A 12,217-nucleotide genomic window follows, 5' to 3' on the forward strand; every position below is an offset into this window, starting at 1 on the left:
TTTGCCCTCCTGAAAACTGTTACAGTGCCTGGTAATAGCTGACTACACACATGAATTCCCATATGACTGAGGTGATGGTTCTGCAGAAGATTGTTCTCACCTGCTATGGGCTTACTTTGCATGCTGTGAACAATAGTTTACAATCTGTCATAACTTTATGTTCTCACAACATTACAGAGCTAGCATTTGGTATATGTATATAACCACACAGCCTTACAGTATAAAACAAAAACAAAAAAAAACAACTCCCATGTTACCTCGGACTTGGTTGTGTGTCCCTACAGATACAATTGGCCGTGTCTGCGGGTGGGAAGCTGGATGTGGGTGTGTGTCCTGGTCACTGCACTAGCGCCTCCTCTGGTTGGTCAGGGTGCCTGTTCAGGAGGGAGGGGGAACTGGGGGGAATAGGGTGATCCTCCCAACCGCTATGTCACCCTGGTGAAACTCCTCACTGTTTTCTGTTAGCTTTCTCATTTTTCTCATTAAACTCTGGGATGGATGAGACTGGATGTCTAGTACCCATGTGGGCCCAAGTACCTGCCCCTATCACCCACATTTCTACTGTTGACAGCTGCAACAGCTTCTTATTTCAATATTCATCAAAGCCAAGGACCTTCAGCTGAGTCAAGAGTTGTTAGTTAGGGGGCGTCCGCGAAGCTTGGCGGTCTACTCCGTTGCCTACCAACACGGGAATCACTGGATTGAATCCCTGTGTTACCTCCGGCTTGGTCGGGCATCCCTACAGACACAGTTGGCTGTGTCTGCGGCTGGGAAGCCGGATTTGGGTATGTGTCCTGGTCGCCGCACTAATGCCTCCTCTGGTTGGGCGGGGTGGCTGTTCAGGAGGGAGGGGAGAGAGAACTGGGGGGAATAGTGTGATCCTCCCACGCACTACGTCCTCCTGGTGAAACTCCTCACTGTCAGGTGAAAAGACGCGGCTGGCAACTCCACATGTATCGGAGGATGCATATGGTAGTCTGCAGCCCTCCCCGGATTGGCAGAGGGGGTGGAGCAGCGACCGGGACAGCTCGGAACAGTTGGGTAATTTGCCAAATTCAATTGGGGAGAAAAGGGGGAGAAAAAAAACTCCCTGCATTTTAGTATTTGGTGTCTATATCAACAGTGAAACACCTTGAATTTGATTTCCTTCCTGTTCCTCCTCCTCTGTGTTTATAGGATTGGAGAATGACAGCACAGAGACTTGTTAGTCATTGTTCCCTTGATACCCTCTGATGACATCAGGCCCAAGTTGACCAGGTTCTTCTAGTTTCACATGCTGAGGGGTTAAGGAGAATGTAATAGCACAGTGCCCGACATGCTGTCTTCTTTTTGATATAGTGCAGCCTGAGCCTAAGAGTTTGACAGTTGCATTATTTGAAATATAGCCCGATAAGGGTGGCTGAAAAAAATACATCATTCAGGGGCTCATTAAATCATCCTACTACATCAGCGTAATGATAAAACAAGACATAAATTAACAGAGAGCTGAACGGAGTTTGTTCTCCAGGAGACAGACGCTGTAAATATGGTGTCGGGGGTGCACGATGTGGGATTGTGTGTGTGTGTGTGTGTGTGTGTGTGTGTGTGTGTGTGTGTGCGTGCGCATGCCTTTGATCCCAGCCAAGTTTTTCCAGATGTTATATAAAAGTACTAAATGTACCTGACTGCCTGTCTGTACCTGAATTTAGTATCTGCCGGGCTTCTCTTCAAAACCATAGCAGACTGTAAAGCATACTACTTTGAACTATGGCCCTCAAAATATATATTGAATGTTGCCTACATTCCTGCTGTGAAATATTCATTAGAATATATTTTATTTTAGAGTTAAATGGATTGCAATGCACACTGTGGATAAGCCATGAATGGCTCCATCTGTAACAAATATGCCAAACGGGCTTCTGCGCTGTCCTCGAATTGTGCAGCTGCTGTCACAAATGTATTTCTTTAAAAAGAGCCAAGGCCCTGTCAAATTTAGCGCATTGTGTAAAATCGTAGCTTCCAGTTTCAAACAGCCGGTGCTGTCTTTCATTAGAGAGTGTACAAAATCTAATCCGACACTTTATTTATTTCTTTTTTCCCACTATTCCCCCCCCCCCTTTTTTTAGGAGAATCCATATGTCATGCTGCGCCCAAACTACCAAGAACTGGAGGGAAATGAGCGGTATGAGGGCTTCTGTGTGGACATGCTAAAGGAGCTGGCAGACATCCTTAAATTTAAGTACCGTATACGGCTGGTTGGAGATGGCGTGTACGGGGTGCCTGGAGCCAATGGGACCTGGACTGGAATGGTTGGAGAACTCATCTCAAGGGTAGGTTTAAAAGCAAATGCTATCAAAGATGTATGCACAAACTCATGTCAGCTGTGAGGGAGCCACAAAAGCATTAATCATTCACATATACCGGGCGTCCGGGTAGCGTAGCGGTCTATTCCATTGCCTACCAACACGAGGATCACCGGTTCGAATCCGCATGTTACCTTCGGCTTGGTCGGACATCCCTACAGACACAATTGGCCATGTCTGCGGGTGGGAAGCCGAAAGTGGGTATGTGTCCTGATCGCTGCACTAGCACCTCCTCTGGTCGGTCAGGGCGCCTGTTCAGGGGGGAGGGGGAACTGAGGGAATAGCATGACCCTCCCACACACTACATCCCCCTGGCGAAACTCCTCACTGTCAGGTGAAAAGAAGCGGCTGACAACTCCACATGTACTGGAGGAGGCATGTGGTAGTTTGCAGCCCTCCCCGGATCGGCAGAGAGCGTGGAGCAGTGACGGGACAGCTCGGAAAATAGGGTAATTGGCCAGATACAATTGGGGAGAAAAAGGGGGGGAATCATTCGCACATACAGGTATATACACACACACACACACACACACACAAACACACATATTTACACTCACTGGCCACTTTATTAGGCACACCTGTCCAACTGCTCGTTAACGCAAATTTCTAATCAGCCAATCACATGGCAGCAACTCGATGCATTTAGGCATGTAGACATGGTCAAGACGATCTGCTGCAGTTCAAACCGAGCATCAGAAAGGTGATTTAAGTGACTTTGAACGTGGCATGGTTGTTGGTGCCAGACGGGCTGGTCTGAGTATTTCAGAAACTGCTGATCTACTGGGATTTTCACGCACAACCATCTCTAGGGTTTACAGAGAATAGTCCAAAAAAGAGAAAATATCCAGTGAGTGGCAGTTCTGTGGGCGAAAATGCCTTGTTGATGCCAGAGGTCAGAGGAGAATAGCCAGACTGGTTCGAGCTGATAGAAAGGCAACAGTAACTCAAATAACCACTCATTACAACCGAGGTATGCAGAAGAGCATCTCTGAATGCACAACACGTCGAACCTTGAGGCAGATGGGCTACAGCAGCAGAAGACCACACCGGGTGCCACTCCTGTCAGCTAAGAACAGGAAACTGAGGCTACAATTCGCACAGGCTCACCAAAATTGGACAATAGAAGATTGGAAAAACATTGCCTGGTCTGATGAGTCTCGATTTCTGCTGCGACATTCGGATGGTAGGGTCAGAATTTGGCGTCAACAACATGAAAGCATGGATCCATCCTGCCTTGTATCAACGGTTCAGGCTGGTGGTGGTGGTGTAATGGTGTGGGGGATATTTTCTTGGCACACTTTGGGCCCCTTAGTACCAATTGAGCATCGTGTCAACGCCACAGCCTACCTGAGTATTGTTGCTGACCATGTCCATCCCTTTATGACCACAGTGTTCCCATCTTCTGATGGCTACTTCCAGCAGGATAACGCGCCATGTCATAAAGCTCGAATCATCTCAGACTGGTTTCTTGAACATGACAATGAGTTCACTGTACTCAAATGGCCTCCACAGTCACCAGATCTCAATCCAATAGAGCACCTTTGGGATGTGGTGGACCGGGAGATTTGCATCATGGATGTGCAGCCGACAAATCTGCAGCAACTGCGTGATGCTATCATGTCAATATGGAATGTTTCCAGTACCTTGTTGAATCTATGCCACGAAGGATTAAGGCAGTTCTGAAGGCAAAAGGGGGTCCAACCCGGTACTAGCAAGGTGTACCTAATAAAGTGGCCAGTGAGTGTAAACATATATGTGTGTGTGTGTATATATATATATATATATATATATGTATGTATAGAGAGAGAGAGAGAGAGAGAGAGAGAGAGAGAGAAATAGATAAATATAGAAAATATATTGATATATTCCGCTTCTCATTACAACCATTGACAGTTTCCAAAAAAACCCACTATACATATATATATATAATAATCCAGTGATGATTGCTTATGGCATGAAACAGGCTTGTACCATCTCATAAAGAATTTACTTGACCCACTGGATTATTTTGCTCCTTATTTGTTGAGCACTTTCCCTACCATTGAGTGTTTCTTTTATACATGCAGTTCCACTGCATCGCACAGTGCAGCTTCCACACAGTTTTCCAGACAAACATACTGTACACAGTGCTGCATTCATAAAGCTGTCATATAGTCAACAGAGAGCAGATTTCCCCCAGTTTGTGCACTCGGACTTTTCACTGACGGGTTGCCCTTTTCAGTTTAAGGATTTGTATTCCCCAGAACAGTCACGGCTTGTTGGTGGCTTGTTTTCCGTCAGCCACTTTCCTAAAGCATATCAGAGTGACCTTAACAGGCTTTACATCTGAATCACAGCCTGTGTGGTCAGTGTTAAAGCTCTAAGTGAGGTCTTACAGTTTCCTCGCCACACTGTAGTGTATGTAGCTGTTAACAGCTACAGGTTTGATAAGGGGATTGAAGGGAGGAGAAGGGGGGAGGAATTATGATGCGTAAGTACAGGAGGAGCAGGATTAGAGGTGATGGAAAGAAGAAATGGGGTAAGAAGGGGAAAATCAAAGAGAGACATTACTAGGGGGAGGGGGGAAGTCTTGGAAAGTGATCTGTCTTAATTCTGTCGGCTAATGGAGGGCAAAGCCATTAAGGACATAAAGCAAGCAGTGCCCACTCTTATTATTGTCACAGCATTTACCTCATGTAAGTTGCTTCTGGCTGACTGGGTGACCTTCAGAAGTGCCATGGTTGAATTCTGCATTTGTCTTTGGCTGCCAGTGGAGCTAGACAGGGGGAAGGCACACACAGAAAATAAGGCAGGGGGTTTGCCTGAGAGGGATTTGTCACAGGATAAGAGTGGGGAAACCTGGAGGTAGAGAGGGCTTCACAGACGAGAGGGGTTCGGGTTTGATATTTGCTAAAGGCTTAGAGGAAAAGGGCGGGAAGGATAGGGGGCATGTAGAGTGGAATAGAGGGGGAAACGGAATTAAAGTTGATGGAGAGTAAGAAGTCAGACATGCTGCAGTGTGCAGTATACTTTATGCACTTGATAGCATTAAAAGTGAGTGATTAGGGCTTGGTCAGGATAATGGAGGCCTGTTTGGCTGTCATAAAGCCTCAAGACTCGCTACGTGCGGGGAATTTGAAGGTGTGTGGTAAAACTAACAATGAGACTTTTCACAGGACATCCAAACCAAAATCTACATTTATTCCTTTTTTCCTAAACATGGTGCAGCGAAGAATGGAAAGTAATCTTCAAAGAGTAACAGAATGGCTAAAAAGAATCTCTCTAGGTGATGCCAAATGCTGCAATCAGTAGAGCTTTGCACTCAGAAGCTTATGTTTTATTCAGACCTTGTATTTGGAGCTTTTAAATTTTATTTAAATTTTATTTTTTTCTGTCTTGGCGTGGTCTGATTGAATGAAGCTAGTATGGTAGGACAGAGGAAAAGAGAATAGCGGTGCATTATTAAATAGCTGACTTTCTACATTGTACTTTATGAGTTGTAGTAGCAGGCATAAAATCAGGCAGGCAGAGGAGTCTGATAATCAATATTAATATTCTATAGCCGCATAAATATTTCAGCAGTTGTTACGGCTCATTGTTCATTTTTCAAAGGATGAGTGACTTCCTTTGTTGAAATTGCCTGGATGGTTGTTCCCCGTGCGTGGGCCGCCTTCCGGGACTGGGAACTAGCGAATCAGACGATAAAACTATGGAGAGCAAAAGATGAAGCCGGGGGCAGAAGATGGGGTGGAGGGGGGATGTTGACTGGATGTGGAGGGGGGATGTTGACTGGATGTGGGTGGCGGGGGAGCCTCGGGCCTGGGCTGGGGCATGGATGTTGTGTCTAAGTGTGAAGCTGGGCTGCAGCTAGGTAAAAGCGGCTAGAATGCTGTAATTGAAGCTGAGACGCAGTATGAGATTTAGACGGGAAGCCATGCATTACACTAAATCCCTAAATCCCTGAGAGGTCTGAGAATGCATTTTCAAAGCAGATATTTGTAAAATGCATATTGTAGTACGTCTATAGGCTGGTGTCGAATCAGTGCTGGCCAATAGCCTACGTATGCACTGTGCATAATCTACCCCCAAACACTATGAAATGATAAAATCAGAAAGCCTGGTACCTGGTTAAAGTCCCCTTTTCAGGGAAGTAAACAATAGTCAATCAAACACTGTTTTGAGCAAACGCACACAGTACAAATTGTCTAGCAGTTTCCAGGCTGCCCCTACACCTACAGACTGTGAGGGAAGTGGGGGAGAAATGTGTGTTGTTCCCCAGCTTGGTCAGTCCTGACAAAAACTCAAATCATGTCTGTATGCAATATTTTTGTTATGTATTTTAAATCCAATGATTTTGAAAATTACAGGGGTTTTTTAGTGCAAAGAACTGAAATAGCAACCATTGGAGTGCTTGTGTATGGACTTTGCTGCCCTGCAAATGCAAACAAAGGGCAGTTTCTACTTTTAGTGTATTTTAACAGCCAAAATTCATTACTCAGGTTATGATTCATACCAAGATAAATTATGCTCAAAATGCTTCTAGATCAGAAGCTTCAGAGGAGGCTGGTCGAGTGGTGCATGTTGTGGGTGAAGGTCTCTTGGTGTTGCTGAGAAATGAAAGAGAAAGTGTATTAACCAGTGTGAATAATTTGTAAAAGCCGGCACGGTGGCACAGTGGTTAGCGCAGTTGCCTCACAGCAAGAAGGTCCTGGGTTTGAGCCCCAGGATAGTCTAACCTTGGGGGTCATCCCGGGTTGTCCTCCATGTGGAGTTTGCATGTTCTCTCTGTGTCTGCGTGGGTTTCCTTCGGGGGCTCCGGTTTCCTCCCACAGTCCAAAGTCATGTAGGTCTGGTGAATCGGCCGTACTAAATTGTCCTTAGGTAGGTAGGTGTGTGTGTGTGTGGGCCCTGTGATGGACTGGCGGCCTGTCCAGGGTGTCTCCCCACCTGCCGCCCAATGACTGCTGGGATAGGCTCCAGCATCCCGTGATCCTGAGCAGGATAACCAGTTTGGATAATGGATGGAGGGATGCATCTAGATCATGTAGTATCCTCCTCTTAACTAACAACTATTTTTTTGGGGGGGGGGATTTTTTTCTCCCTTTTTCCTTCCCAATTGTATCCGGCCAATTACCCCACTCTTCTGGGCTGTCCCAGTCACTGCTTCACTCCCTCTGCCGATACAGGGAGGGCTGCAGACTACCACATGCCTCCTCCAATACATGTGGAGTCACCAGCCGCTTCTTTTCACCTGACAGTGAGGAGTTTCACCAGGAGGACGTAGTGTGTGGAAGGATCACACTATTCCCCCCAGTTCCCTCTCCCCTCCCCCCCTGAACAGGCACCCCGTCCAACCAGAGGAGACATTAGTGCAGCAACCAGGACACATACCCACATCCGGCTTCCCACCCGCAGACACAGCCAATTGTGTCTGTAGAGATGCCAGACCAAGCCGGAAGTAACACGGGGATTCAGTCCAGTGATTCCTGTGTTGGTAGGCAACGGAATAGACCGCCAAGCTTCGCGGACGCCCCCTAACTAACAACTCTTGACTCAGTTGAAGGTCCTTGGCTTTGATGAATACTGAAATAAGAAGCTGTTGCAGCTGTCAGCAATAGAAATGTGGGAGATAGGGGGCAGGTACTTGGGCCCACGTGGGTACTAAACATTCAGGCTCATCCATCCCAGAGTTTAATGAGAAAAATGAGAAAGCTAACAGAAAAACACTTGGCACTGCAGAAGCAAATCAGAGGATTTAAGTGTCTTCAGATGAGGAGCTTCTTTAACATGGATTCACTCAAGACCAATCATCCTGAGCAGTGTACAAGGTCACGCACACATGCACACAGATACATATATGCACAACCACACGCATGCATGCATGTTAGCTGGAGGAATAGCCTCAGTTCTGCTCTTGTGTGTCATACACTCTACCGTTTGGACCTTGAATTAAGAAAACAACATACACTACCGTTCAAAAGTTTGGGATCACCCAAACAATTTCGTGTTTTCCATGAAAAGTCACACTTATTCACCACCATATGTTGTGAAATGAATAGAAAATAGAGTCAAGACATTGACAAGGTTAGAAATAATGATTTGTATTTGAAATAAGATTTTTTTTACATCAAACTTTGCTTTCGTCAAAGAATCCTCCATTTGCAGCCACTACAGCATTGCAGACCTTTGGCATTCTAGCTGTTAATTTGTTGAGGTAATCTGGAGAAATTGCACCCCACGCTTCCAGAAGCAGCTCCCACAAGTTGGATTGGTTGGATGGGCACTTCTTTGAGCAGATTGAGTTTCTGGAGCATCACATTTGTGGGGTCAATTAAACGCTCAAAATGGCCAGAAAAAGAGAACTTTCATCTGAAACTCGACAGTCTATTCTTGTTCTTAGAAATGAAGGCTATTCCATGCGAGAAATTGCTAAGAAATTGAAGATTTCCTACACCGGTGTGTACTACTCCCTTCAGAGGACAGCACAAACAGGCTCTAACAGGTACTATTTAATGAAGATGCCAGTTGGGGACCTGTGAGGCGTCTGTTTCTCAAACTAGAGACTCTAATGTACTTATCTTCTTGCTCAGTTGTGCAACGCGGCCTCCCACTTCTTTTTCTACTCTGGTTAGAGCCTGTTTGTGCTGTCCTCTGAAGGGAGTAGTACACACCGGTGTAGGAAATCTTCAATTTCTTAGCAATTTCTCGCATGGAATAGCCTTCATTTCTAAGAACAAGAATAGACTGTCGAGTTTCAGATGAAAGTTCTCTTTTTCTGGCCATTTTGAGCGTTTAATTGACCCCACAAATGTGATGCTCCAGAAACTCAATCTGCTCAAAGAAGTGCCCATCCAACCAATCCAACTTGTGGGAGCTGCTTCTGGAAGCGTGGGGTGCAATTTCTCCAGATTACCTCAACAAATTAACAGCTAGAATGCCAAAGGTCTGCAATGTTGTAATTGCTGCAAATGGAGGATTCTTTGACGAAAGCAAAGTTTGATGTAAAAAAAATCTTATTTCAAATACAAATCATTATTTCTAACCTTGTCAATGTCTTGACTCTATTTTCTATTCATTTCACAACATATGGTGGTGAATAAGTGTGACTTTTCATGGAAAACACAAAATTGTTTGGGTGATCCCAAACTTTTGAACGGTAGTGTATATTCTAAATCAGCTTTGGAGGATCTGCCCTGACAATGAAGATGAGAAGGTCAAGTCAGTTCGATTCAGATACATGGAGGGGTACATTTATCAACTTCAGTCAAAAAGTTAGAGGGACTGTTTTGGCTGAAGAAACGTTGTCTTTTCTGTGTTACGCGAGTTCAGTTAAGGAAACCTATTAAAAAAACTAACAAAGATGGAAAAAAATGTCTTAACTGAATGCCAGTTGACCTATATTGAAATAATTAACTCTGGATCTGTTGCGCTGAAATCCATAGATAGTTTAATCACCAAACTAGGCCCCCTGTCAACATCGACAATCACAATGAGTTACTTACCAGGAGCACTCAGCCTCCACAGCTTGATAGCTCCAAATTACACTGCTGATGATTTCAAATAGGTATTGGATAGACCACCATATCAAGGCAAGATTGAGATGGTTTGGACGTGTGGAGGAGAGATGCTGGGTATATTGGGAGAAGGATGCTGAATATGAAGCTGCCAGGGAAGAGGAAAAGAGGAAGGCCAAAGAGGAGGTTTATGGACGTGGTGAGGGAGGACATGCAGGTGGCTGGTGTGACAGAGGAAAATGCAGAAGCCAGGGAGAAATGGAAACCGATGATCCGCTGTGGCGACCCCTAATGGGAGAAGTTGAAAGTAGTAGTAGTAGACTGGATAGACTACCATATGTTTTGTACTGTTAATGTTTCAGGGTGTTTGATAAGAAAATAAATAAAGAAAATTAAATGGCAAAAAGTAGGTATTGGAGATTCACATGTTTCAAATTGTTGCAAAATATAGGTTTCTGTTCAAGGTTTTATGTCATGTGAGTCAGTCATCCTCCATCTCTCCCTCCCTCGTTGTCTCTGTCTGAGGCAGAGAGGCAGTGGTCGAAATAAAAACAGTGGATATTGTGGATCTTGAATGGGGCAGTGTTGGTTTCCTCTCTCTCCTTCTTTATCTCCTATGCCTTTCACTTTGCCGAATCCGCTTAGTTGTCCTGCAGAGGACAAAGACTACTGTGTTGATGCCTTCACTCTTTGCTCCTTAGGGAGATGAAAAATCCTGTGCAGATGCACTTTTTTGGCCTGTATGATTAGTTTTGAGCCCTCCACAATCTGTATATATTGAACAATCTTCTATGCATGTTATATCACTGGCTGCTTTGTCAAGTGGTCTGTCTTGACAGTGTGCCCTTGGCCGGCACAATGGCTATCCTGAGCTCTCTGGTGCCCCTGCATGAGTCAGGACACACACACATACACACAAACACACACACACACACACACACACACACACACACACACACACACACACACACACACACAGAGTAGACGTATTGCCAAGACTGGATTATCCTCGCAAGAGATAATGTTATTGGCAGGCAAAAAGGCTATTGAACACAATAAGGCATTATTAGGGAATTATCAAGTAGTGGGCCACCTCGTATTTTACCCTCACTTTTGAGGACCCAAATAATTTCTATCATAAACGTATGTTTGTGTGTGTGTGTCTGTGTCTGTCTGTCTGTCTATCTGTCTGTCTGTCTGTATGTGCAAGCTGAATGTATTTTCAAATGAGTGTTCGATATGCATTCGTGCTGACAACTACTTCAGTCCATGTTTAAACATACGTTTTTACCTCTCCTTCTGTACGTGCATGTTTCAGAAAGCCGACCTTGCGGTGGCAGGCCTGACAATCACGGCGGAGCGTGAGAAGGTCATTGACTTTTCTAAGCCCTTCATGACCCTTGGCATCAGCATCATGTACCGTGTCCACTTGGTAAGTTAACTTTCCTTACCTTTATCCTGCCGCCCTCCCTTTCGCGCCACGCCAACAGTCCGCAGCTGGTAGTGAGCCATGTCTAATGGCTGAGCTGCAACAGAAGCCATCTCAGTTGGCCCACAGAGTCTATCTAAATCCTTCCATAAACTCTCCTCCTCTTTGCTTTATCGCCCCTTCCTACTGCTCATCCATACCTGCTCCCCTCTGCGTGTCCTCTCTCTCCTCAGTCTGTGCTCTATCCTTCCCCTGCTTTCCACACCTCTTTTTTCAATCCCTACTTCCCCCTCATCCAACCCGCATCCTTTACTCTTTCCATCCCTGCTATTTCTCCATGTTTTCATACTGTCTGGTAGGTTGTTTTTTTTTTTCACTTCTCCATTACTCCCCCATTCCCATCCTCGCAGCACCAGATGATAGACTCACGGCTGCTCCCTGCTAACCCTCTGATTTGGGTTTGGCCATGTTGTTCATCCTAAAAATGCCCTCCATGGCCCACAGAGAAAACCCAAAAGAGGAAGAGGTGGAAATGAGCCAGTGTTTGTGGAGCCACCGGCCCATTAATCATCAGCCTCCCTCCAAAACCCAAGGTGACGCAGTGAGGCTCAGTAAGACACTGGCCACAGGCCGCATCGAAGCTGTTTGGCACTCGTACGAGCTAACATTAGTGTAGTGTCCCCGGTGGGATATTTTCTTCGCCTTTACTCTCACCCCCCTCCCACTTTTTACTCATCCTTCATCCCTTTTTCCCTTTCTCTCGTCGTCGCACAGCGTTAATAGGTGTAAGCAGCGAGGGACTCAGCTGAGTGCCAACAGTTGGGGTGAATCAATTGATGCTAGCAGCAGGTGCTGTGTTAAATGGGCCGCCGCGTAGCGTATCACCTCTGAAGCGAGCGGGCAGGCAGGCGCGTGGTGGCGGGGAGCTGACACGGAGGGAGCGTGCTTATTTC

General features: G+C 45.7%; 1 protein-coding gene across 1 annotated transcript in view; it reads left to right on the top strand.

Annotated features, from left to right (window-relative positions):
* The window catches only part of grik4 (glutamate receptor, ionotropic, kainate 4), a 275,842-nt gene that overhangs the window by 238,905 nt on the left and 24,720 nt on the right, over positions 1-12,217 (top strand). Inside the window, exons 11-12 of the mRNA XM_056282988.1 lie at positions 2,106-2,309; positions 11,154-11,267. Coding sequence (XP_056138963.1) covers positions 2,106-2,309; positions 11,154-11,267 — 318 coding nt within the window. The remainder of the gene's footprint in view (positions 1-2,105; positions 2,310-11,153; positions 11,268-12,217) is intronic.

The sequence above is a fragment of the Lampris incognitus genome, chromosome 7, assembly GCF_029633865.1.
Source record: "Lampris incognitus isolate fLamInc1 chromosome 7, fLamInc1.hap2, whole genome shotgun sequence".
In the NCBI taxonomy this organism is placed as follows: domain Eukaryota; kingdom Metazoa; phylum Chordata; class Actinopteri; order Lampriformes; family Lampridae; genus Lampris; species Lampris incognitus.